The sequence below is a fragment of the Corythoichthys intestinalis genome, chromosome 2, assembly GCF_030265065.1.
Source record: "Corythoichthys intestinalis isolate RoL2023-P3 chromosome 2, ASM3026506v1, whole genome shotgun sequence".
Classification (NCBI taxonomy): domain Eukaryota; kingdom Metazoa; phylum Chordata; class Actinopteri; order Syngnathiformes; family Syngnathidae; genus Corythoichthys; species Corythoichthys intestinalis.
The window spans coordinates 5,431,726-5,459,572 of record NC_080396.1 but is presented as its reverse complement, the minus strand read 5'-3'; the positions used below and the strand labels follow the sequence as shown (position 1 = coordinate 5,459,572).

Here is a 27,847-nt window from a genome sequence, read left to right as displayed (position 1 = left end):
GAGGGTTATTTGATTATTATCTATTTAATTAATAGTGCTATTATTATTTTTTATTATTATATTATTATTTTTATTTTATTTACTTTTGTTCCGTGAAGAATCCACAGAGGGTTATTTGATTGTGGCTTTCTGAAAAATAATATTTTTTTTACATTTGCGCACTCCTGCAATTGTCACACTTTTTCTATTACAAACTGACCCCGGCCTCTTATCAGAGAAGGGAAAAGTTATTTGGCCCTCACAGGAAAAAGTTTGGGGACATTGCCAAAGGCAGAACAACGACCTATATGCCAAAATATACCAATATTTTTTATTTCTATTAGAAAAATGTTTCAGTAAAATGTTACCCATTCTTGTGCATTTGCCACTTATTGCCACAGTTAACATTGAGGCTTTGGGCCTCTTTTGACCTTGTTGTGAGTTTGTAAGGTTGTGACTTCTGATTAAACAAACTTGATGCCAATCAAAATGTTTGTTCTTCTTTTTTCCGAAATTAGAATCGATAAGAGAATCGATAAAGAATCGAATCGTTAAACAATAGACCCTACCCACCGACGTCACAAAATCACGTGCTCGCTGTATGGTTCCGCCCCCTTGTCCGTCATTTTGTGTCTGTATTATCAATGGTCTCAATTGATCGAGCAATTTATAATGCATTTCATGGAAGACCCGGTGCTTTCGGATGCCGTAAACTCACTTGATGCGTTGCATAAAAGGCGTTATGTGGAAAAGCTTCAGTTTATCCATTCGCCAGATCCATATTTGATGCCTAAATCGATGTTTTTCGACCCGCTGTCTCCGCCGTATTTGCCTGACATCTGCTAGCTACCCTGATATGTACAACTATCTTGTCCACACAAAATCAGCCTATTCTCACGAAAGTTTGAAAAACTTTAAGAGCTTGGAGGCTTATAAATACTTCGTTGCTGGTTGGGTAAAACAGGTCCTCGTCCACGAAAATTCGGCAGGAATCTATCTTGTGCTTGGAAAGGTGAGTTACGAAATTTTCAATTCAAAATCTTTTGTTATTGCTAACATCCACTGTCAAGTCTAATGTATTTCATGTCGTTTGTTAATGGAGTTAGGGCTTTTAATGTTTATATGGTTTAGCGATAGCACTCTCACTACATACATACGTGTATGTTGTCGGCGATTAGCCTAGCAATGATCTTAATTGTGGTTGTCAGCCCAAAACCCTCTAAATATATATTAAATGCATCTTACCAGATATAAAATGACTACTACATAATCTGTGGTAATCGTTTGGAGCCCAGTTTTCTCGTCGAATTGCAGCAGCCCATCTCGCTCTCTTCTCTCCGGGTCTCTCGGAATCCGGTAGAACTTCAAGTCTCTCCGTCTTCTCCGTCTATCTTCTCTGTTATTGCAACCGACCGCCACACACGCCTTCACCATTTTGATTATTAATGTTAACGAGCAGAAAGCACGTCGTAAATAGGAGGAATGTACGTAGCCGTAACAGGTAAACATGATGTGTTGACGGACAATTGGGCGGCACCAGTCAGGAGGAAGGAGTTGTGACGTCACGTGGGTAGGGTCTATATCGATAATGGAATCGGAATCGTAAAAATCGTATCAATTCCCATCCCTATTTCTAACAACATATTTTAGTACAAGAGAACAATTGTGGTTTATTAGAGCCTAAATGTATTTAAGTTAGAGGATCACTTTAACAACACTGCTCTCTACGGATCGGCCCTGAGCCCCGTGTCCTGTCAACCGATAGTGAAGTCTATGCAACCACTTTGTAATCACAGTAGATCACATACAGTCCGTTCAAAAGTACAAGAACTGAGCCACATACAACGATCCTTTGAACATTTTCATGTGACATTAATGTAGAAGGAAACATCAAATCAGAACAATGTAATTAAAGCATAAAATTAGTTAACTCTTTGTACAATTTTCCTAACAGAAAACAAACACACATAGAACTTTGATGATTAAAGAGTTAACAGAGTGATGATTAAAGAGTTAACAGGTTCCTTCTGCAAACGGCAAACAGGGCAAAAACAATGATTCTACTCACACTTAGATTTGAATTTGTAATGTTTAGCCTTCATTAGGAACCTACAGAGACATCTACAGGAAAGCCAAATGAAAGCGATGACCAGAAAACAGACAAGCGCAAGGAAAGCAATTACATCCAGAGAGTGATAGGCGTACCACGGCAACTTATATGACTCTGTGCGCAGATGTGCTGCACCTCCATGCCTCATGACGTACTCTACCCAGAAGATGGCAGTGTCGAGGGGTTTCATAGGCTGGTCGTGGTGAAGTTGGGAAAGTTTCATCATGTTCTGCTTGTACGGTTTCTGGGGATCCAGAATATTCCTGAGCGAAGCGGTGAAAGATTCCACGTCTAGCGCTGTCACGTCAACAAAGTCGCCACTGCCACGTGCCTTTACTCGCACCATGTTGTCATGCTGATCAAAGATGAGCGGGATGCCCAAAATGGGGACCCCGTGATAGATGGCCTCGTAGATACCATTGGTGCCTCCATGTGTTACAAAGACTTTGGTCTTTGGATGACCTAAGAGGTCGTTCTGGGGCAACCAGTCCACTAATAGAGTGTTGTTCCCCAGAGTGGCTGGTCGCTTCCCAATATGTCTCCACACGACTTTTTGAGGGATCCTAGCAAAAGCAGAAGCAATGATCTGGGAGATCTCCGGTCCGAGGTCGCCTAACAGCGTTCCTAAAGTCATGACCACCACTCCGTGTTCTCCGGAACTCTGCACAAAGTCCTCCAAATCCGCCGGGAGAGGCTTTGAGGGCTTCCCCTGAAACCCTCCGATGTAGACCACGTTGGGCATGGTGGGACGAGGGAGCTCGAAGGTAAAGTCCACCCTTACCAGCCAGAGATCGGCTCCCTGCATGAGAGACGTGGCGCTGACGTCGCTGCCGAAGTAGCGATCGCACACAGCCTGGTAAGGCGGATTGGACACAAAGTGATACATGTAAAGCAGCGCGACGTGGTAGATGATGTTCTTCAGCCTTTGGGAGAAGTCCATCTTGTCCGAGTATTGGGAGAAGAGTTGAGGGACGTAGGACAAAGGTGACGGCGCGATTAAAAAATGTGCCTCCCCTCTAAAATGCAAGCGCACGTTGAAGACCGTCGGGAGGCCCAGATAATGAGCCAGCAGTACTCCACCTGGAACGGCCGGATCGATCAAGAAAACATCATATCTGCTTTCTTTCAGTTCCTTGATTAGAGTTTGATTTTCGAATATGCTGACCACCATGTTGGCCACGACCACCTGGCTGTCCCTAAGAAAACTGAAAAGGTTCCTGTAGAACTCAACGAAGGCCCACAGCGAGCCTTTGTGCCTCTGGATCTGGATGGACCTCTCCAAGAAGGCGGTCATGTAGTTCTGGCTCTCGATACTCATGGACTCCTCCTGCACGATAGTGATGGAGCTATAGAAGGGCGAGTTCTCCGATACGTACCAGCTGGTGGATGTTCGTAGCACTGTGATTTGGTGGCCTTGAGCGTGAAGGGCCTCCAGCAGGATTTTCATGTTGAGCCAATGGCTTCCTTCAAAGGGGTAAACCAGAATTTTTCCCGCCCAACATGTCGCAAAGAACACCAGCAGGAGCGGCAGGCTGTAACATGCTGCCATTGCTAAAGAGGGCACACACAGTTCAAAGACAGAAACAATAACAGAGTGAATACAATTAGGCTACGTTTATACTACAGGTCTTGATGGACGAATCCGATTTTTTTGTGTTTTTCCAACTCGAGTGAGGCGGTCTGAACGTGACAAGTCGCATCGAACTGGACCATTTCAAATCCGATCTGGGTCACTTTCGTATGTGGTTCAAATCCGATCTGGGCCACATTTTTCCAGACTGTCGTGGCGGTCTGTACTGTCCAGTCTCTCAAATCGGAATTCATGCAGCAATTACGTCATCAAAAAAGCGAGAGACGCGCTACGGTAGCGGTGCAGCTGTGCGTTATTAGTAAGAGTGTGACAATATCTCGATACAGCGATATATTGCGATATTTTGCAACCCGATCGGTTATCGATATGCTCCCGCCAAGTATCGATTCTTTTATTTAACATACTGGCCATTCAATGGAGTATGGATGCTGTAAACTGCTCAATGTTTATTGAGCAATTCCTTGGCGGTCCACTAGAGGGCGCTCGGGAGTGGCGGTGAGGGTAAAGTGCGCACAAGTCGTCTAAAGAAGAAGAGAAGAAGCTCCAAGTGGGTTGAAAAAAGTAAAAAGCTCCGTGAGAACGGTGGAAGACAAAAATGAGAAAAATATTGCTACAAATCACACATGGGGACACACTTTGGATTTTACACCAACAAGAAAGGAAGTAAGGTGAACAAGGACTTTGCTGTATGCAAGAATTGTCTAAGAAAAATAAGTTTCACTGGCAGCTGGTGACGTAGTGGACACCGGAGTTTGTGAGCTTCGCTTTCATCACTTGAGGTAAGAAAGTTTTTGCAATGTAATTGACTTTTTAATTTACATGTAATATTTTGATGACATTTGGTGTTGAATGATATAAAATAAACCAGGACCCTAAACTGGATGAAAATGAATATCGAACAAGCCCACATGAATTTACCGATTTATTTGATATTATTTGAGAATCACTTTCCATCTAGTTTACTACACAAACTGTTATTACAGTCATTTTGATACAATAAGCTATAAAAATGGTTTGAATAGGTTCCAAGTGATGTGCATGATAATTAATGTAGCCTACAGATTAAGAATTGGTAATTATTGCATTTTTAATTTCTATACATTCAATTCATTTTTTTTTTTTTATTCAGTACTTCCAACACACAAAAAAATCAGGATTTCAACTCAAAAGCTATGAAGTAGCTAATATTTTTGGTTTCATTTTGTTGTTTTTAAGGTGAGGAAGACTGTGACTGAGCAAGTCTGACATCTTAAATGCTGAAGCAGATAGTGGAAGTGCTCAAACCAAGCAACAAAGGTCATATACGAAGAAAAGACCCACCAATTTTATCATTGCCCCACTCCAAGCTCAACTGCTGACACCTACGGCACTTTTTTTTTTTTAAGATTTAAAACTTTAAAGAAATTAAGGGTACCATTCATCAGATTTATATTACGGTACATATATTATTTTAGATTTATATTTATATTAGATTTATATTTTACAGCAATGTTGCACAGAAAAAGTGTCACTGTTTAATAAATGACTTAAACAGTATTTTTTCCATTTTAAATTTTTTTTTTGTCCAACAGTTGTATCGTAGAATGTCATGTATCCAATTTCTGACCAATATATCGATAATCGCTGTATCGTGATATCGTGAGATAATCGTTATCGTGAGCCTTGTATCGCGAATCGTATCGTATCGTAAGGTGTCCTGAGGTTCCCACTCCTAGTTGTTAGCGCCTAGCTAGCCTTGAACACGGCTTTTTAGGAAGGATATGACTTGACAACAGTCATTAAAAAAATAAAAATGGGTTGAGGATAAGCCTGAGAATGATCGGTTTTCTGTCTGCTCCATATAAGCAATATTTCAACATTGCTTACACGGCCGAGGGTTGGGGCAAACTGCGCGTATGTGTGTGTGACATGCACGGACAGTGCGTGCATGCTGTCGATCCATATACTTTCAATATAAGCCTAAACTGGGATTATTTTTGTCTGTTATTTGTCTTCTCTTTTTAAAAAGCAAAATATGATATTCCTGGAATGACGGATGACAGCCAGCATGTGTGGTCATTTGTTTTGATTCTTCTGCGCATGCTCAGCGCTTGTTGGACTGCGAATTAGTGCGCATGCGTAATACTTGAATGGTCTCAATGGACAAAGGCAGTCTGAACGGGCACGCCAAAAAAACAGATATGACAAAAAAACGGATTCGTGCATTAAGACCTGTAGTATGAACGTAGCCTTAGCAGTCTACTGAGGCAGTTGCATAGGACGGTGTTTTTCAACTGCTGTGCTGTTGCGTTATATCTGGGGTGGCGTGGCTCAGTAGTAGTTGTTCCCCAGCCCACAAGTCGTGGGTTCAATTCTCTACCCTGATGAACTAAGTACAAGTTTAAGGCTAAGTATCCTTGAGCAAGATACTTAACCCCACATTGCTCCTGGTGCTACGTCACCAGTAGGGACAGTGTATCACAAAAATGAGTACACACCTCGCATTTCTGCAGATATTTAATGTGGGGCAAATAAGTATTTAGTAAACCACTAATTGTGCAAGTGCTCCCACTTGAAAATATGAGAGAGGCCTGTAATTGTCAACATGGGTAAACCTCAACCATGAGAGACAGAATGTGGGGGGAAAAAAACAGAAAATCCCATTGTTTGATTTTATAGACTTTATTTGCAAATCATGGAGGAAAATAAGTATTTGGTCAATACCTAAAGTTCATCTCAGTACTTTGTTATGTACCCTTTGTTGGCAATAACAGAGGCATTCCTCTATGCAGCTCTCCTCTAGAGCAGTGATGTTTTGGGGCTGTCGTTGGGCAATACAGACTTTCAACTCCCTCCTCACCCTGTGGCGTCAAAATGATAACAAGAACGGTGAGCAAAAATCCCAGAACCACATGGGGGGACCTAGTGAATGACCTACAGAGAGCTGGGACCACGGTAACAAAGGCTACTATCAGTAACACAATACACCGCCAGCGACTCAAATCCTGCACTGCCAGACGTGTCCCCCTGCTGAAGAAAGTACACGTCCAGGCACGTCTGCGGTTCACTAGAGAGCATTTGGATGATTCAGAAGAGGACTGAGAGAATGTGTTATGGCCTGGAAGCCACTCCTTTGTTGCCCTGGCTATGTGTTTGGGATCATTGTCATGCTGAAAAACCCAGCCACGTCTCATCTTCAATGCCCTTGCTGATCGAAGGAGATTTTCACTCAGATTCTCTCGATACATGGCCTCATTCAATTTTTCCTTTACACAGATCAGTTGTCCTGGTCGCTTTGCAGAAAAACAGCCCCAAAGCATGATGTTTCCACCCCCATGCTTCACAGTGGGTATGGTGTTCCTCGAATGCAATTCAGTAGTCTTTCTCCTCCAACACGAGAACCTGTGTTTCTACCAAAAAGTTCTATTTTGGTTTCATCTGACCATAACACATTCTCCCAGTCCTCTTCTGGATCATCCAAATGCTCTCTAGCGAACCGTGGACGGGCCTGGACGTGTACTTTCTTCAGCAGGGTGACACGTCTGGCAGTGCAGGGTTTGAGGCTGGCGGCTGATATGTTACTGATAGTAGCCTTTGTTACTGTGGTCCCAGTTCTCTGTAGGTCATTCACTAGGTCCCCCCGGGTGGTTCTGGGATTTTTGCTCAACGTTCTTGTTATCATTGTGACGCAACAGGGTGAAATCTTGCATGGAGCCCCAGATCAAGGGAGATTATCAGTGGTCTTGTATGTCTTCCATTTTCTACTAATTGTTCCCACAGTTGATTTCTTTACACCAAGCGTTTTACCTATTGAAGATTCAGTCTTCCCAGCCTGGTGCAGGTCTTCAATTTTGTCTCTGGTGTCCTCTGACAGCTCTTTGGTCTTGGCCATAGTGGAGTTTGGAGTGTGACTGACTGAGGTTGTGGACAAGTGTCTTTTATACGGATAATGAGTTAAAACAGGTGCCATAAATACAAGTAAAGAGTGGAGCCTCGTTAGAAGAAGTTAGACCTCTTTGACAGCCAGATATCTTGCTTGTTTGTAGGTGACCAAATACTTATTTTCCACTCTAATTTGGAAATAAATTCAATGTGATTTTCTGTTTTTTTTCCCCCCACGTTCTGGCTCTCATGGTTGAGGTTAACCCATGTTGACAATTACAGGCCTCTATAATCTTTTCACGTAGGAGAACTTGCATAATTAGTGGTTGACTAAATACTTATTTGCCCCACTGTAAATGGAGTTACTGACATAATTTACCGGATGACATTTAATGACATCTGTCATAAGCATTCATTAATACCCGTGATAGTGTCATATCATAATTATGACGGTCCTATGGCTGTCTTACGACACCGCTGTCAAAGTAAAGTGTTACCTATTATCCAAATAAATCAACAAATAAACCGCACTGGACTATAAACCGCGAGATTCAAAAAGTAGTGTTTTATAATCCGAAAATGACGGTATTATTTTGAAGGAACACTACTCTCACTAGGGACTAGCTAGCAAAACCATGACAGTGATAGCAATAGAAACTTTTTAAAAAGGAAAGACTGTAACTCAGGACTGAACCAAAGATTACTTCCTCTCAGACACAAGGCAATAAATATCTTTATTGTTCTTTATAAACTAATAACAACATGCTTCTCAAATTCGTAGTGCAATCATTTATAGCATGTAGCAAATAAACAATGATCGAAGTTCTATTTAAGGTCTCGGAGTTTGTTTTTGCTCTCTTAATTCCTTGCAGACTTGTGCGCTGTACTTCGACAATTCAGTACATTCAGTCAATCATTCTTGTGAAACCAGTTCTCAGTTTAATGGAGTAGCCTATTTCTTTTGTTTTTGCAATGCAGTGAAATAACAGCAACAAAAAACTTTAAATGACTGTTGATGGAATTTAGAGAATAGTAATGAACAAACAAGTGCTACACATGAAGCAGATCCTCACCTGAGTTCTTGTTAGCACTCCAAAAAAGAAGATTCCCCGAGTGTGTTGTTATCACGAATCGTTTATGCATGGCTTGGTCTCCAAGTGCAAGTTAATGTACAACTGCTCAACTCTGCCGCCTGTTTGTCCAAAACCCTCAACAATAACAAAAACATAAACAGTTTGTTCTCTGGCAACAATCCCTCTTTACGGCCAATTTCTGACAAATGATGGTTTAAGCTAGCAAATGTCCAAACTGCGGTCCGCGGGCCAACTGCGGCCCACCACTCAGTTTTTATCGGCTTGGCGCAAATTATGAAAATATCACTGAATATGTCCCACACAAGGAGCTTGAGGCTACGTCTACACTGGGACGGATAATCGTTTACAGTTGATTTGGGGGAATTTCCAGGTTACTTCCTTATTAGGAAGTAAAAGTATCTGAAGCTTTTGGAATTTCTCACATTTCTGCATAAAAGCACCATCAAATCTGTTCTAATTGTTGTCAAAATCACACAGATGAAAAAAAACGTCTGCTTTAACTAAAACATTTATAGGTTTTCATATTTTAATGAGGATAGCATGCAAACAATGACAGAAGGGGGAGCAATAAGCAAGTGAAACCTCTGCCTAAGGAGACCTGAAGAGCAATTGAAACCAATTTTTACCAAACAGTTTAAGTCAGGTGTGTGTCCAATCCCTAATGAGTAGTTTAAAGCTGCCCTGCCCACTATAAAACACACACCTGGACAGAATTGTTTGGATGAAAAGCATTGTCTGATGTCCATCATGGCTCAGTCAGAAGAGCTGTCTGAAGATCTGCGATCAAGGATTGTTGATTTGTATAAAGCTGGGAAAGGATTGAAGGGAATAGGTACCGTTCTTGCACACACCATATAATTGTTTGCATTAGTCTAACACATTCATGTAACTATAGTTTAGGCAGACTTCACTCCATGCCCTTGACACAGTAAAGTGAATCACTTTATCGGAGCTCATGAGGAGAAATTGAAAAAATGGTATCATTTCTCGTAGGCACCGTCTAACTGTTTGTATTACTCGAACACACGTAATATAATTAATCAGGGAATAGTATCATTTCTCATACTTACTGTAGGACTGCACTACTATAAGTATGAGAAATACTTAATATAAAATAAATAGCAGACCATAGTCTGAAGAAGCAGAATAGATACACAACGCCATCTTATCACAGAAGCCCAACGTTTGCGTCACGAGCAAGATTGACGCACCAACTCTGGCAATCAGTTCTCCCGACAACGAACAAGGACAAAGACCAGCGCGCTTTGTCCTAAAACAAGTAGCGCCAGCCCGGATAACAAAGTTGATAGCGGGCGCTTGGGACCTCAAGACCAGCTTCGGTCGCTTTGGCAACCACGTCTCATCCGTGCACGAACCTAAACCGACCACAGAGGGAAGGTCCCAAAAGCAATGCCCAGACACACCTTCGGCCCGGCCTACTCCACCATGGACTTAAACAACCCTGGACTCTGAGATAACACAGATATGCTGCTCGAAAAAACATTTTCTATGTAGCCTTGTTTTGGATCCAGAATTGTCCCTCCGTCGTCTGTTTTTGCCTTGTTTTTGACCATTGTCGACAAATAAATTGTCAACCTGCTTTCGGTGAGTCTTCTTCAAACTTTTGGAACATGGAGTCAGTACAAAGGGTTAACCTCAGAGGTGAACGCGCGGAATATCCGCCTTCCCAGTTGGCACACTCCCGCGTGCGGCTTGGCCGGGGGGGGGCGAATTCCAACAGGATACAAAATCATCTCTAAAAGTCTGGATGTTAATCAATCGACAGTCAGAGAAGTTGTCTACAAATGGAGAGAGTTTGGCACTATTGCTTTTCTCCCAGGGAGTGGCCGTCCACCAAAGATGCCAAGAGTTCAGTGCAGAATACTCGGAGAGGTAAAAAGGAACCCTAGAGTGTTTGCTAAAGACTCACAGAAATCACGGGCACAGTTTAATATCTCGGTGCACAAATTAACTAAACTATGGCCAAGAATGGTGTTTATGGGAGGACTCCACGGAGGAAGCCACTGCTGTTGCTCGTTTAATGTTCGCAAAAAGGCACTTGGACTCTCCACAGAAGTTTGGCAAAATATTTTGTGGACTGATGAAACCAAAGTTGAATTGTTTGGCAGTAAGATACCACGTCAGGTTTGGAGAAAAAATGGAACAGCTCACCAACATCAACACCTCGTCCCCACAGTGAAGCATGGTGAAGGGAGCATCATGTTTTGCTACCTCAGGGCCTGGACAACTTGCAATCATTAATGGAAGAATGAATTGAAAAGTTTGTCAGGATGTTTTGCAGGAAAACCTGAGGCTGTCTGTAGACAGTTGAAGCTAAAAAGAGGATGGATAGGCCTTGGGGTGGACCCTGAAAAAGTGCCTAGAAAATGAGTTTCGTTCCACTGTCTGGGCACTACTTGTTCAATGCATTTTTTGATAGATAATACCCTTCTGAACTTTGGGTTAAAAGTTCACCCAACGTTTCCCTGCACCAATTTTGTCAAAAGCCAGGAATATATACATAGGGAAATAACAAAAAACGAAAATCTGGTGCTGCCATTTCTGGGTGTAAAATGTCTTCCATTAAATTTGGCAACACAAAATCTTTCCCAAATGTCATACATACATGTACCTAATATCAGAAACAAGTATTGGTGGTTTAGTATACTCATATGTGAATTTAGATCATTAAATGTAGCAAATCTGTGCAAAAAAAAAAAATCACTTCAACTAGAGGTGACACGAGCACATGAAGAACATATGTTACATTTATCTAAAAGCTTATGTTTTATATATGAAAACAATTCACAACCTACTATGTAATGAAAGGTACACAAGAAGCAGCACACATTGGCCAAAAATGGCTGAAAATCCTACCATGCACCTCAAAACTGGAACAAGGCAAAATGGACTGGATAAAAATAAATGCATTAAGAGCCCAGATAATTGTAACAAAGAGTATTTATTAAAGTGTCAGATTATGTCACAGCATGTCATTTACACCCCCACCCCTGCCTCACACAAAAAAATAATATATACATATATCAAATGTGCATTCACAATAAAACCATGGCACTTCATTGGAACATCCATCTTTTTTGGCAGTCAAATTGAACAAAGGTCTATGTTTTGGGGAAAGGCAATACAGACATTTGTTTTTGTTTTAAAAGTGTTAAAATGGAGAGTACCATCTTGATAATGAATCAAAACTTAGGACAGATTTTACATGGTGGGTGATTACTCATCAATATCACTATTAGTGTCATTATCCCATGTGCCTCTTTCTGTTTCCTTTGAAATGTTTTCACAGTTCTGGCAGTGGCATAAATCTGTACAAGACATTTTTGCAGACAAGCATGAACATCTTTCAGTCTCACACTTGCTTATCTTGCAACCACAGTGGACTACCTGTAGCACACTATCTGGGGCAGGATTTCTAGTCATCCATTTTACTGTTAATTCACCATCCTCAATGTCCCATCCATTGCCAATTGGTGAAGGGGCACACATCATACCAGTCAGAGAATGTCGCATTACTGCTGCTTGGTAGTTTGCCCTTTTGCTGTGTTGGAAGAGAGCATCACTTGTTGGAAGAATGGACAGTTCTGGCAAAGCTGACGATGCCATACAGAATGCCTTGTATCTTGCATCGTTGACATTTTAGGCAGTTGACTGGCCATATAGATGGCACATATATTTGCTCAATGCCTCAAATGTAGACTGGTCAAGGTTAAAACTACTACCCAGATCTGTAAACGCAGTCAGGTATTCTACTTGCTGACAAGCAAGATAAAATGTCTTTGTTTTGCCCTTGCCATGAAAGGCACTGGTCGAGTCACAACCTGTGAATGTATGGATGCCAATGAGGGCTGAACAAACACTTGGGCCCAGAGCTGGTTTTCCAACCAGATGTTGTGCTAGCCATTTTTTCAGTGTCACTTTCTTGGCTTACCTCAGTAGATTCGGTAGCTGATGTACCCGATGACTGAGGTATCCTGTCTAAAAGTTTGTTGTTGATAATGTCTCAAAAAAAAAAAAAAATTTTTTTCAGACATGTTGCGCTGGAAAGGGGTGTGAAAAACCAACTGGAGGAAATCGCACTTCAATCTTCTTTTCAGCAAAACCTACCTGAAACAAAGTTAAAAGGAAAGATGAGCACAAGACACACATATTCACATCACACACACCCACATTCACTCTTGCACTTATATTTCTCATTCACACGAATACACCAAAGAGAACAAAATTAAACATTCTCTCAAAGCCTTTTTTATTAGAGACTAAATTTATATAAAAAAAAAAAATAGTATGAAGATTTATATATTACCTGTAGTCTGAAGCATCAAGATCCTCATGGTTCTTCACGGTGTTCACAAACAACCTTTTTAGCTTGTCCATTCTGAGCACTTCTTTGTCAACGATAATCCTTTGACGGACCACTTGTTCACAAAAGAGTTTGTAGCTCTCGGCATAGGGTTGTCTGAAACACACACATACTTAGGATGCGGAAAGGGTAACGCTTTCAATGCTTTGGCTAAAGGCAAGCAGAATACAAGTGACATGTTGTTAACAATGCTTTACCTTTGAAATGTGTAATTTTAGCAAAGTGTCAATGGAGTAGTGCAATGTAATAACTCACAGTTCTTCGTCCCTCGTTGCAGTTTCTGTTGCTGTTGACTTGGTTCGGAACCTGGTGTAATCTCGGTAACAGGATTTATGGTACCGCATCTCCATTGCAACGCAGTCTTTGTCTTTGATATGTTGAAGGATTGAAGAGTCTTCATCTCTGCTGCCTATAGCAACCGGCCTTTACACAAAAAAGAATTATAATAAGTATTACTGTCACATCACCGCTTTTCACAGTATATGCATATCACAGATTTAAAAGTAAAGGGTTTGTTGAGGTTGGTGGGGAGGGGGGGTGGGGTGTAGCTGTGATCTATTAAGCCTGAGTTATACTTCTGCGTCAGACCTACGCCGTCAAGGAAGAATCGAGTTACGACCCTACGCCGTAGCCTGACGCGCACCTCTCGATTTTTGTAACCTTCGCGTCGCGTAGACGCGTATGACGTAGCGAAAACGGACTGTGATTGGTCCGCTCAGACTGTTGTTTCCGGTTTACCACGAAAACACCGCCATTGTAGAACAGAATCAAACATTGTTTTCTACACGCAAAAATGGACCAAGCCGACGGGAGTATCATCGAAGAGCAAGTCTCGTCAAGACATTATTATTATGATTGCCAAATGGCAAGGTCGGCGATCGGGAAAAAAAAAAAATGGAAGAACCACCGAGACGTGGGTTTTCGGAATCGAGTGGCCACACGAAGCGGTGACCCAGTCGGCCAAAAACTGCCAACTTTTTATCACTTTATGTCGTATTTTTGGTTGGTGCACTTCATCATTTACTGTGTACATATGTTTGCTGTGAGTCTGTGACTTGTTTACGTGTCACACTTCAAGTATATGAAGAATAAAGCACAGATTAAAAGAGTTGTTTTGATCTTTAATTTTCAATAACAGACAGTTCACACACACAATACATCATCACTGATTGAGAGTGCCTCGGTGCTTTTTATGATAACCTTAAAATCAAGCCTCCCAACGCAGTTTGGGAAGTTCCCTAGACGCCAGAAATCTGCTATGGCTTCCCACTGGCTGGTTGTAGGACACGGCAAACAAATCGGGCTGGAGGGCTTTGCAGACCTTGAACGCAGTGCTCGACGCCAGTTTGAAGCTAGCCGCCACAGCTAGCTCTCTCCACCCGAGTCTAAAACTCTCTGTGCGGCATCAAAAGTCGGCCAGACCGCCTCGAAACCGTCTTCTGCGTCGCCTGCCCGTCAACATTTGTATGTTCAATATTAATTCAGTGTTGATGAGCAGAATGTTTACTTTCAAGAGTTCCATCTTGCATTGTTTATTTTTTCTCGGACTAGCGGAAGTAAACAAGCATGCCCCAAAACCGTACAAACATAACGCCACATCCCTGTAGTGGCGTGGCGGTGAATTACAGAGCAACACGTTCCCTCACCGCAGAACTATCGAATGTCGAATGACGCCGTAGTCGCTACGCCGTCACCGCAACGCGGGAGTATAACTCAGGCTTTACTGTGAGGGGCACAGCTAACCCGAGTTTGGTAACCACTGCTGGATTCACTCGATAAATCATTCAGCAGCTCGCGTGTTTACTAAACTATAGCCTTAAAAATTAACAAATTTTTTTCAGTCCATTAATAAATATTGGTCATATTGTAAATAAAAATGGGCGCGTGTGTGTGAGGCACATACCTGCCGACAATGTCTCTGCTTTGGCGAGATGATCCCGCTGCCGTTTGCCTTCCGATCCCAAACGAGCATACTTTGACACTTTTTTACAAATGATGCAGATGGCTGGAAGGACAGGGCCAGCAGAAGCGATGGGCAAACCTGAACAGGAACGAAGTTTTTTCTGGGAGTTTCAGACGCTTCTGCAACTTTCGTTCGTACTCGCAGGGGGGGTCAGAATGGCTCGCGGCTGCAGATGGCTCTCCCCCAGTACGTGCGAATTTTTTCTCAGCCTTTAACAATTTCTGCTTATCAGTAAAACGCCGGTAGCATGTAGTGTGGAATCCAGCGTCGCCAGGAATATTTTCAAAATCCATATCCACGCAATGTTTGTATATTCCTGCAAGCTCCTTGTTAGCGCCGTGAAGACAAAGAAACTTTTTTAAGCAGGTTCTGTACAGGTTCCACCGTTGAAAAGTGAGGTCCAAGACGTCCGACCTCATTCTTCACGGAAAAAAGATGCATGTAGCATCGTTTATTTCCCACTTTCTGCGCTCTTTTGAACTTTTTTCTCCATTCGCTCGTCTTTGCTCTCCGATGTTGTAGTCGCCATTTTTGATATCTGGTTGTTATGGTGAGGAGAAAGCGGCTACCTGATTAGCTCATGTGACCAAAATCACACCACTCCCGACCTAATGGTACTACGCGCACACCAGAGATCAATGCGCCTCAACGCAAAATACTCCCGGGGTTTCAACACAGTGAATAAAAAATTGACACGTTTTCAGAGGGTGAACTCCACGGATTCTTACTTAGAACTAATAAATCTATTTTATGAAGAAGAAATTATTTAGTGCCCCTGGTAGTGGAGCGAAACTGAACGAAAAGGTAGGTGACCTGACGGCCTAGGAGGCTGCAACAAGACGATTATCCAAAACACTAAAGTAAATCAACTTGGCGCCACTAAGGGGTGGCCACCCCTATAAATGTGTTGGCCACCCCAGTGGCCACCCCGCTTGCCAGTATATCATTAGATTGTTGTAGCATCAGTTATACATTTCATCCCAAATGCACAGCCAGGACTATTGTTGGATTTAACTCGGGTGTCAGAAAAGGGGCGGGGTAGTCACTGACAGGTAAAGCCTGAGTTATACTCCCGCGTTGCGGTGACGGGTTAGGGTTATTGATGCCAATGTAATTGGATTCCATTGACGCCTATGTAAATCGATGCCACTGACAGCCATATACGTCCAAAATTTTTCCCATTCATTTTCAATGGGGAAAAAACCAAATTTCCCCAAATCAACAGAAAATGACCAGATATCAATAGGACATGTCCCCCTAAACTTCCCCGCTTACAATGACACTTATAGAGGGTGCTGCCATAGACGGCCTTGGATGTCCAAATATCCCATTCATTTCTAATGGCATTTACTTTGTTTATTGGCATTGACTGGCATGTTTGTCCATTCTTTTGATGCCAATGTACTTGGAGGCCATTGACAGCCATGGACGTCCAAAATTTTTCCCATTCATTTTTAATGGCAAAAAGTCCAATATCCCCAAATTAACAGAAAATGACCAGATATCAATGGGACGTGTCCCCCAAACTTCCCCGCTTCCATTGACACTTATGGATGGTGCTGCCATTGAAGGCCATGGACGTCCAAATTTCCCATTCATTTCTCATGGCATGTATTTTGTTAATTGCCATTGACTGGCATGTTTGTCCATTCTATTGATGCCAATGTACTTGGAGGCCATTGAAAGCCATGGTCGTCCAAATTTTCCGTTCATTTCTAATGGCATTTAATTTGTTTAATGCAATTGACAGGCATGTTGTTCCATTCTATTGATAGCCCTGGGCAGGGCTACAATCTGTATAGCCACACAGGAAAGACCAGGTGTAATTTCTCCAGAAATTGCAGTTTCTAGTTTTGATTACGGAGTTCATTATAAATGGTAGATCAATTTTCTTTTGTGACAAGCGAACTACATGTACGTAAATCATGTATGTAAACATGTTTGATGATATTATATGATATACAGTGCCTTGCAAAAGTATTCGCCCCCCTTGAATCTTGCAACCTTTCGCCACATTTCAGGCTTCAAACATAAAGATATGAAATTTAATTTTTTTGTCAAGAATCAACAACAAGTGGGACACAATCGTGAAGTGGAACAAAATTTATTGGATAATTTAAACTTTTTTAACAAATAAAAAAGTGAAAAGTGGGGCGTGCAATATTATTCGGCCCCTTTACTTTCAGTGCAGCAAACTCACTCCAGAAGTTCAGTGAGGATCTCTGAATGATCCAATGTTGTCCTAAATGACCGATGATGATAAATAGAATCCACCTGTGTGTAATCAAGTCTCCGTATAAATGCACCTGCTCTGTGATAGTCTCAGGGTTCTGTTTAAAGTGCAGAGAGCATTATGAAAACCAAAGAACACACCAGGCAGGTCCGAGATACTGTTGTGGAGAAGTTTAAAGCTGGATTTGGATACAAAAAGATTTCCCAAGCTTTAAACATCTCAAGGAGCACTGTGCAAGCCATCATATTGAAATGGAAGAAGCATCAGACCACTGCAAATCTACCAAGACCCGGCCGTCCTTCCAAACTTTCTTCTCAAACAAGGAGAAAACTGATCAGAGAGACAGCCAAGAGGCCCATGATCACTCTGGATGAACTGCAGAGATCTACAGCTGAGGTGGGAGAGTCTGTCCATAGGACAACAATCAGTCGTACACTGCACAAATCTGGCCTTTATGGAAGAGTGGCAAGAAGAAAGCCATTTCTCAAAGATATCCATAAAAAGTCTCGTTTAAAGTTTGCCACAAGCCACCTGGGAGACACACCAAACATGTGGAAGAATCAATCAATCAATCAATCAAATTTATTTATATAGCCCTTTACAAAAACCCGAAAGGCCCTCAAAGTGCTTTACAACAAAACATGGCTCAAGATAAATAAAAGGCAGGAAAATATTATACAATGACATTTAAAAAATAAAGTAAAACAAAGAGCGCATCACAATAAAAGTCCAGCAAGTAAAACAATAAAACCGATAAAATCGAAAAACATTAAAAAAAAAGTCCTTAAGCTAATAAAACCAGGCTATCCTAATCTTTGTAAAAGGCGAGTCTAAAAAGGTGCGTTTTTAGCCGAGACTTAAAAAGACCTACATCCGTGGTGGTGCGGATTTCGGAGGGAAGGCTGTTCCACAGCCTGGGGGCAGCAACCGCAAAGGATCGGTCTCCCCACTGTTTAAGTTTTGACCTCGGAACATCTAAAAAAAGCTGGCCGGTCGAGCGAAGAGTTCTGCCAGAGTTACGAAAAGTTAAAATTTCCGATAGATATGATGGAGCCTGGCCATAAATAGAATTAAAAACAAACAGTAAAAGTTTGAAATCAATTCTAAAATGGACTGGAAGCCAGTGGAGTGATGATAGCACGGGGGTAATATGCTCACGTCTAGGTGCTCTGGTCAGATGAAACAAAATTGAACTTTTTGGCCACAATGCAAAACGATATGTTTGGCGTAAAAGCAACACAGCTCATCACCCTGGACACACCATCTCCACTGTCAAACATGGTGGTGGCAGCATCATGGTTTGGGCCTGCTTTTCTTCAGCAGGGACAGGGAAGATGGTTAAAATTGACGGGAAGATGGATGCAGCCAAATACAGGAACATTCTGGAAGAAAACCTGTTGGTATCTGCACAAGACCTGAGACTGGGACGGAGATTTATCTTCCAACAGGACAATGATCCAAAACATAAAGCCAAATCTACAATGGAATGGTTCAAAAATAAACGTATCCAGGTGTTAAAATGGCCAAGTCAGAGTCCAGACCTGAATCCAATCGAGAATCTGTGGAAAGAGCTGAAGACTGCTGTTCACAAACTCTCTCCATCCAACCTCACTGAGCTCGAGCTGTTTTGCAAGGAAGAATGGGCAAGAATGTCAGTCTCTCGATGTGCAAAACTGATAGAAACATACCCCAAGCGACTTGCAGCTGTGATTGGAGCAAAAGCTGGCGCTACAAAGTATTAACGCAAGGGGGCCGAATAATATTGCACGCCCCACTTTTCACTTTTTTATTTGTTAAAAAAATTTAAATTATCCAATAAATTTTGTTCCACTTCACGATTGTGTCCCACTTGTTGTTGATTCTTGCCGAAAAATTAAAATGTTATATCTTTATGTTTGAAGCCTGAAATGTGGCGAAAGGTTGCAAGGTTCAAGGGGGCCGAATACTTTTGCAAGGCACTGTATGTTTACTTCTGTGGTGAAGGGTCATATGTACAGAACTTCATAAGTTGTTGTGTTATAGAAGGCAGCCAATACTTTAGTAGCTCAAGCTAGTGTGCTATGCTATACATATAATAGTTGTGTATATAAGTGTATTGTGCAGTTAGTTGTAAATTGAGTATTAAATATGTATTTTTTCTGTTGTACTGTCACAATATTTAGACGAGTGTCTTCCCATAAAAGCAAGAAAAGACCAAGCCTTGTGGTTTATGGAAGTGCATTCATTCTTAGCTGGCTGTCGGGCAGTGCAGAAGTGAAACGCACTGTTTTGTTCATGTCATTATGAAAAATCTATTGAGATCAAAGGCAAATCTATGTTGAATCCACCAGTTTTTTTGTTTTTTTAAACCTCCAGGTAGTTCAAAAACTCAGGTTATACATTAAAAACAATTTTTGCGATATTTATCGATATCGGTATCCGCTTTGAGGAGCAGGAAGTTATCGATATCGGTTTCAACAAAATGGATACCATGCACCCCTAACATGTATAAACTAATTTGTATTAAGTCTCCAGGCCAATGAAAAAATAAACCACAAAAAATGTCCAATTACTGATTATGAAATTGAAGGGACAAATGATTAAACGCACTCCACATTAGAATTAGATCCTCACCTGAGTTCTTCTCAGCACTCCAAGAGAAAAGATCCTGAGTATGTCGTTATCCTGAAGCGTTTGAGCAGCGGTTGCTCTCCAAATCCAAGTTAATGTACAACTTCTGTTTGTCCAAAACCAGTTTAGCTTTTTGACACCTATCAATCTTGTCTAACATCTGACAGACTTTTAAGCAATGGTATCCTTTTCTAAAGTGAATCTGAACACACTAAGAATTTCAAATACATGTGTTGACTGATTTCTTTGATGTGGTCAAACATTAACTAACTTGTTAGGAATTTAAGCGATAAAATGATTTATCTGCAGATAGGAATCTAGATACAACAGGTCTGCCCTGGATGATTTGATGCCCTAGGTGAGAGTTTACAATGGAGCCCCAATCCCGTGACAAGGATTTACAGTGCTGGCCAAAAGTATTGGCACCACTGCAATTCTGACAGATAATGATCAATTTCTACCAGAAAACAGTTGCAATTACAAATGCTTTGCGAGTAATATCTTCATTTATTTTGCTTGCAATGGAAAAAACACAAAAGAGAATAGGGGAAAAAAATTAATCATTATCATTTTACTAGGGCTGTCAAAATTATCGCGTTAACGGGCGGTAATTAATTTTTTAAATCAATCACGTTAAAATTAGGGCTGTCAAACGATTAAAATTTTTAATCGAGTTAATTACAGCTTAAAAATTAATTAATCGCAATTCAAACCATCTATAAAATATGCCATATTTTTCTGTAAATTATGTATATATTCTGTAAAATTGTTGGAATGGAAAGATAAGACACAAGATGGATATATACATTCAACACAGGGTACATAAGGACTGTAGTGGGCATTTCACTCTACTGTCATTTAAATCTGTCTATGCTGTCCTCACTCCGAAGCGTCTACTTTTTCCAAAGCTAGACAGCTAGTGAACGACGCCTTAATAATCAGACTTCTTCCTTTTTCATCTGATTTATTAATAAGATGGCCTCAAACCATTGTCCTCTCTAGACCGTCGTAAAACTACAAAAAAAAGTACACAAGCATTGCATTGGCAACAACGTTAGCTTAGCATGCTATACAGGTTTACTAAACATAAACAAAAAGCGTCTCATACAAAAAATATAACATTTCGCTTACTAACATAATATGTACATTCTTTACAACAACCATACTTACGGACAAATCTTGTCCAAGGATCATATAACCACAACATTACAACGTATGCGTCAGCCCGAGACGTCGTGCAGCCATATTGAAATGGCAAGAAAACAATAAACCATGTCGCAAAGCGACCACAAGAGTTCGCTGTTAGACAGCACAAAAAGCCTTGCTGTAAAACTTACCAAAAGGCAGAATACTGTCTGAGCGGGACATGTGCGTTAATTGCGTCAAATATTGTAACGTGATTAATTTAAAAAATTAATTACCGCGCGTTAACGCGATAATTTTGACAGCCCTAGTTAAAATATTTGATGCAATTAACGCACATGCCCGGCTCAAACAGAATAAAATGACAGTACAATGTAATGTCTGCTTGTTACTTGTTTTTTGGTGTTTGGCGCCCTCTGCAATTGATTTTATGGGTTACTACCATGAGTGAGCATGGTGTAATTGTTGACATCAACAATGGCGACCTACTAGTTTATTTTTTGATTAAAAATGTTACAAATTTTAATAAAACGGAAACATTAAGAGGGGTTTTAATATAAAATTTCTATAACTTGTACTAACATTTATCTTTTAAGAACTACAAGTCTTTCTATCCAAGGATCGCTTTAACAGAATGTTAATAATGTTAATGCCATCTTGTTGATTTATTGTTAGAATAAACAAATACAGTACAGTGGTACCTCTACATACGAAGTTAATCCGTTCCAGGACCTTGTTTGTAAATCGAAATGGTCGTATGTCGAGCAGGATTTTCCCATAGGAATACATTATAATTCCATTAATTTGTTCCAAAGCCCAAAAACCTTCACTAAATCCTTAAAAAATACTGCTGGTACTATTACAAATGGCAATTACACATAGCAAAACAAATAAATTATAAATCAAAATCGGAATAATAATAATAATAATAATTCCTGTATTAATGTAACGAATCGGGTTCTAATGTGGCGGACGTTTTTTGCTGACCCTGAACGCACCGCGGAGCTGACGTGCCAGAGAGACCGGTGAGCTTGAGTTTCACTTTCACTTTGAATGCTTTCTTGAGAACACCGTCAATTGCGGCAGACAGAAGGTGTTTTTGTTTTGAATAAGTTGTGAAATAAATGATAAAAACGTGGCGAAGTTGGCGATTTCTCTGGAGATGTTACCACAATAAGAATTGTCAGCTTAACTTATAAAGACTGGCGAACGATGGTCGGAGGAGGACCGTGGAGATGTATTGTTGAGCCATTTCACGGATGCCCACCCTACGCTCATATTTTTCTGTCATTTGCATCTTCATTTAGAAGGTAAGCGTCAACTTTTTCCTTGTTTCACCACCTGTACCAACCTTTTCTGAAACCAGTGTTGATTTGTCTCACAAGAAAATCCGCCGTGCATTCGTCTGCGGTGCTGCCATTGTCGTCGTATTTCGAGCATGTCGTCGGATGTAGAAACAAATGGCGAGTCAAATTTTACGTCGGATGTCGAAAAGTTCGTGTGTCGAAGCGATCGTATGTAGAGGTACCACTGTACTTATGTACAGTATGTTGAATGTATATATCCGTCTTGTGTCTTATCTTTCCATTTCAACCATAATTTACAGAAAAATATGGCATATTTTATAGATGGTTTGAATTGCGATTAATTACGATTAATACATTTTTAAGCTATAATTAACTCGATAAAAATTTTTAATCGTTTGACAGCCCTACATTTTACACAAAACTGGGCCGGGCAAAAGTATCGGCACCTTCATCCTAATACTTTGTAGCACAACCTTTAGACTAAATAACTGCGAACAACCGCTTCTGGAATCCATTGATGAGATTCTTACGATGCTCTGCTGGAATTTTAGACCATTCTTCATTAGCCAACTGCTCCAGGTCTCTGAGATTTGAAGGGTGCCTTTTCCAAACTGCCATTTTCAGGTCTCTCCACAGGTGTTCTACAGTATATCAAGTGTTATTTACTTATTGCCACCAGGCAAGTAACAGGTGCTGATAATTACACAAATTAGAGAAGCATCACAGGATTGCCGATCGGCGAAGACAGTAGACAACCCCGAGTTAATGTATTTGGCCAAAAATATACTGGTCTGGCCCACGTGAGAGCTAATTGCAATGCATGAGTTCGACACCTGTAATCTACCATATTTTGAATAAGTATGAGTAAAATCATACAAACTGGAAGCAGAAGACCGAATTTCAACTGTTTTTCATTCTATTCAATCTTAGATTTGAATACGTAACTCTTAGCTTTCATCAAGTGCCTACAGAGAATTTTAAAGGAAAGCCAAATGAAGGCGACGACCAGACAACTGAAAATTGCAAGGAAGGCAATAACATCCAGGGAGTGATAGGCGTACCATGGCAACTTATACGACTCTGTGCGCAAATGTGGCGCACCTCTATGCCTCATGACGTACTCTACCCAAAAGATAGCGGTGTCCATGGGTTTCATGGGTTTGTCGTGGTGAAGCTGGGAAAGTTTCATCATGTCCTGCTTGTAGGACTTCCTGGGATCCAGAATGTTTCTGAGGGAAGCGGTGAAAGATTCCACGTCGAGCGCCGTCACATCTACAAACTCACCACCGCCGCGAACTTTTACTTTTACCATGTTGTCATACTGGTCAAAAAGGAGCGGAATCCCCAAAATGGGGACTCCGTGGTAGATTGCCTCGTATATGCCATTAGTGCCTCCGTGTGTTACAAAGACTTTAGTCTTGGGATAACCTAGGAGATCATTCTGGGGCAACCAGTCCACTAATAGAGTGTTGTTCCCCAGAGTGTCGGGTCTCTTCCCAATATGTCTCCACACGACTTTTTGAGGAATCCGAGCGAAAGCAGAAGCGATGATCTGGGAGATCTCCGGTCCGAGGTCGCCCAGCAGTGTTCCTAAAGTCATGACCACCACTCCGTGTTCCCCGGAACTCTGCATAAATTCCTCCAAATCCGCCGGGAGAGGCTTCGAGGGCTTCCCCTGAAACCCTCCGATGTAGACCACGTTGGGCATGGTGGGACGAGGGAGCTCGAAGGTAAAGTCCACCCTCATCAGCCAAAGATCGGCGCCCTGCATGAGAGACATGACGCTGACATCGCCGCCGAAATATCGCTCGCACAAGGCGCGGTAAGGCGGATCGGACACAAAGTGGTGCATGTAAACCATAGCGCCGTGATAGATGACGTTTTTGAGCCTTTGGGTGAAGTCCATCTTGTCTGAATAATTGGAGAAGACTTGGGGTATGTAGGAAAGAGGAGACGGCGCAATAGCAAAGTGTGCCTCGCCGTTAAGGATCCAGCGCACGTTGAAGACCGTTGGGAGGTCCAGATAATGAGCCAGCAAAACCCCACCTGGGAAGCCCGGGTCCATCAAGCACACATCGTATTGGCTTTCTTTCAGTTGCTTGGTTAGAGTTTGATTCTCAAATATGCTGACAACCATTTTGGCCATGGAAACGTGGTGCAATCCTAAGAAGCTATAGATGTTCCGGTAGAACTCCACAAAGGCCCACAGCGAGCCCCTGTTCCTCTGGATCTGAATGGACCTCTCCAAGAAGGCGGTCATGTAGTCCTGATTCCAGATACTCGTAGACTCTTCCTGCGCGATGGTGATAGAACTGTAGTAGGGCGACTTCTCCGATATGTACCAGCTGGTGGAGGTTCGCAGCACTGTGATTTGGTGGCCTTGAGCGTGAAGTGCCTCCAGTAAAATGTTCATGTTCAGCCAGTGGCTGCCATCAATTGGGTAGACCAGAATTTTCCCTCCCCAACATATGGTAGACAACGCCACCAGGAGTGCCAGGCTCCGATATGGCGCCATTGCTAAAGAGGGCACACAGAGTACATAGTAGGGGTGTGACAAATCGAAAAGGTGAGGTATCGCGAGCTGAATGATGTTGGAAAAAAACTGACATTTCAATTTTTGGGGGGGGTTTGCGATATACTGCGAGAAATATTACGGTATTAAAACTAGAATAATTTTCACTAGATGAATAACTCTCTTTGTAAAGACTTTGGTTTACTCACTATGACCCCACTGTATTTATTAGAGATGTCCCAATGCTGATTGCGCCATTTTTCAGAAGATCGGAATCGGTTGAAAAGGATCTGTTTTTTTAATTTAAAAAATATATTTATGTTGTTCTAATTCATGCTAGTACAGCCTCTCACACGCTCCCTCCTGAAAGGCAGTGCGACCATACTGTTTTTCTTGGTCACCAGCAGAACTGGCCTCTGGTACTTAAAGTTGCGAATGACCCCAAAAAGCATGTTTATTTCATACAGTGGGGCTAATAAGTATTCAGTCAACCACTAATTGTGCAAGTTCTCCCACTTGAAAATATTAGAGAGGCCTGTAATTGTCAACATGGGTAAACCTCAACCATGAGAGACAGAATGTGGGGAAAAAAACAGAAAATCACATTGTTTGATTTTTAAAGAATATATTTGCAAATCATGGTCGAAAATAAGTATTTGGTAAATACCAAAAGTTCATCTCAATACTTTGTTATGTACCCTTTGTTGGTAATATCAGAGGCCAAACGTTTTCTGTAACTCTTCACAAGCTTTTCACACACTGTTGCTGGTATTTTGGCCCAATCCTCCATGCAGATCTCCTCTAGAGCAATGATGTTTTGGGGCTGTCGTTGGGCAACACGGACTTTCAACTCCCTCCTCACCCTCACAAAATGTTATATCGTCATTTTTGGGGGGGAGGGAGCTCCTAGTTACACTTTTGCCTAGCGCACCTGGTCACCCACCTTGCGCTTGATAAATGTAAAAATCAGAGTAGTGGTGTCAACAATAATCGATGCGGCGATGCATCCCGATGCGGGGCATGGACGATTCGATTCGATGTGGGCAACAAGCCGAATCGATTCAGCGCATTTTAAAATATATAAGTACGTTCAAAAATCTTCCCTGCGCAATTCCGGTGATGCAATGGATTTGGTTTCCCCATTTGTATTATTATTGTCATGTTTCATTTTTTTACACACTGCATAACTCTGGTCAAGTTTCCCACCAACCTCATAGAAGCCAAAATGTCTCCAGATGTCAGCTTTCAATGTCTTAGGTGCATCAAGAATCTTTCTTGCTCCCTCTTTCTCCGCTTCAGCCATTGTTATGTTATGTCCTATCTCTTAGAGGTTAGATCTTGTGCCCGAGTCCGAACGGGTAGGGCTCAAAATGTTAAGCATTCACGTTCGGGTCGGGTCGGGTCGGGCCGCCCCGCGCCGGACTAATAAATTATATTTTTAAAAAATGGGATAAAACCGAGAGCAAGCTCTCTGTATTGTGCATTTGCTTGTGCACTCACATGAAGCAGTGGCGCCGCCCGCTTTTTCTTCTTCTCCTCCGCTGTGGCGCTTGCGATTCGTTACGAAAGACACTTTTATTTATGCACACAAAGAAAGCACAAATGTGATCCTTTTGCATCTCCTCTGTGTGTCTGCAAAATCGCATGTTTTTTTTTTTTAATATTAAACTTTTCCAGCGTTATTTCGTTGTGTAAATGCTTCTATTAAGATCACAAAAATATGTAGACTATTTAAACATTAAGAAACATGCGTTTTTTTCTGCCATCTCGAAGAAATGAAAATAAATTGCTGCTGCTGCGTTTGTTTTTTTTCGCGTCACTCCAAGCCGGGTCGGGCTTCAATACCAGCGGGCCGTGTCGGGTCGGGCTGGATTTTTTAGGCCCTATCTAACCTCTACTATCTCTCTGCTCTCTCAGTTGCAAAAAAAATGATATTTCCTCATGTTGAAACAGATTGTTATGGCTGCTAAAATTCTGCTGCACTTCATTTTAATTCATTATTTTTTATTGTTATGTGGTACTTACTGATTGCATTTCTAAGTTGATTGCACATATATAGTGGGCTAGGCCTACATTTTACTTTTGTTCTACATTGCAATTTAGTTGGATGTTTTGTTTGCAACTGAACTGATCCCTGGATTGATATTGCTGCACTACAATACCTTCTTTGTCGCTTTCTTTAATATTTACTTGAATATTTTTATCGATGGGTTGTTGTGACTAAAATACAGTGACTGTTATTACTGATTTTGCACAGGAGTTCAGATGTTGCACTGTGTGAAAGGCTGCTACTGTGTGTAAAAAGAAGAGAAAGCCCTGGTCTCATTCAAAGCACCAATGAAATGCTGTGATTTTTTTTTTTTTTTTTTAAATATATATCTGAAAGTATTTTCATTTGACTTCAACCAGGAGTGACACAAGAGCCAATAAAAAGTTGTTTAATGTCTGACCGCTTGTGTTGCCTCAAGATTCACGAAAAATATGCTTTGCTTTAGAATTTTAATGCATCCCAGGCTTTAAGGCATCGCAATGCATTGCCGAATCGAACCGAATCGTGACCCCCTGAATCGAATCGAATCGAATCGTGGCCCTCCGAATCATAATCGAATCCAATAGTGAGGGCAGTACCGATGCACACCTCTAAATCAGAGTCATAAAACTGATGAGTTTGATCACTTTCAACCTTCCCAGTGAAAATGGATTGGACGTCAATCGCTGTCAATGGTAGACAATGAGTTCATACTTAAAAATAAACAACTAAAAAACACTTATTTAAAAAAAAATGCATATAAGATCAAAGTCCCATTAATGTTCCATTAGTCTTTTCTGACCTTTGTACTATAATTCGATGAACCAGTGCAGTGCATTGTACACGTAAGTACATGTATGGACTAATTTGTATTGTGTCTTCACGGCAATCAAAAATAAATCACAAAAAATGTCCAATTACTGATTATGAAATTGAAGGGACTAATGATTATGATTAAACGCACTCCACATTAGAATTAGATCCTCACCTGAGTTCTTCTCAGCACTCCAAGAGAGAAGATCCAGAGTGTG

At 41.4% G+C, this 27,847-nt stretch overlaps 2 protein-coding genes across 2 annotated transcripts; both read right to left on the bottom strand.

Moving 5' to 3' along the window:
• Window positions 1-27,844, bottom strand: LOC130912036 (UDP-glucuronosyltransferase 2B20-like). The gene is made up of 2 exons (XM_057829801.1): window positions 27,805-27,844; window positions 1-3,640 (listed from the first exon to the last, which is right to left on the bottom strand). Exon 2 carries the CDS (start codon window positions 3,636-3,638, stop codon window positions 2,040-2,042), a length of 1,599 nt encoding a protein of 532 aa, XP_057685784.1. The 5' UTR covers window positions 3,639-3,640; window positions 27,805-27,844; the 3' UTR covers window positions 1-2,039.
• On the bottom strand, window positions 22,730-27,847 carry LOC130912035 (UDP-glucuronosyltransferase 2C1-like). The gene is made up of 2 exons (XM_057829800.1): window positions 27,805-27,847; window positions 22,730-24,792 (listed from the first exon to the last, which is right to left on the bottom strand). The coding sequence occupies exon 2, from the start codon at window positions 24,788-24,790 to the stop codon at window positions 23,192-23,194; it is 1,599 nt and encodes a 532-aa protein (XP_057685783.1). The 5' UTR covers window positions 24,791-24,792; window positions 27,805-27,847; the 3' UTR covers window positions 22,730-23,191.

Coding starts and splice junctions, on each gene's coding strand:
- LOC130912035 (XM_057829800.1), bottom strand. CDS start 24,790: ATGGCGCCATATCGGAGCCTGGCACTCCTGGTGGCGTTGTCTACCATA.
- LOC130912036 (XM_057829801.1), bottom strand. CDS start 3,638: ATGGCAGCATGTTACAGCCTGCCGCTCCTGCTGGTGTTCTTTGCGACA.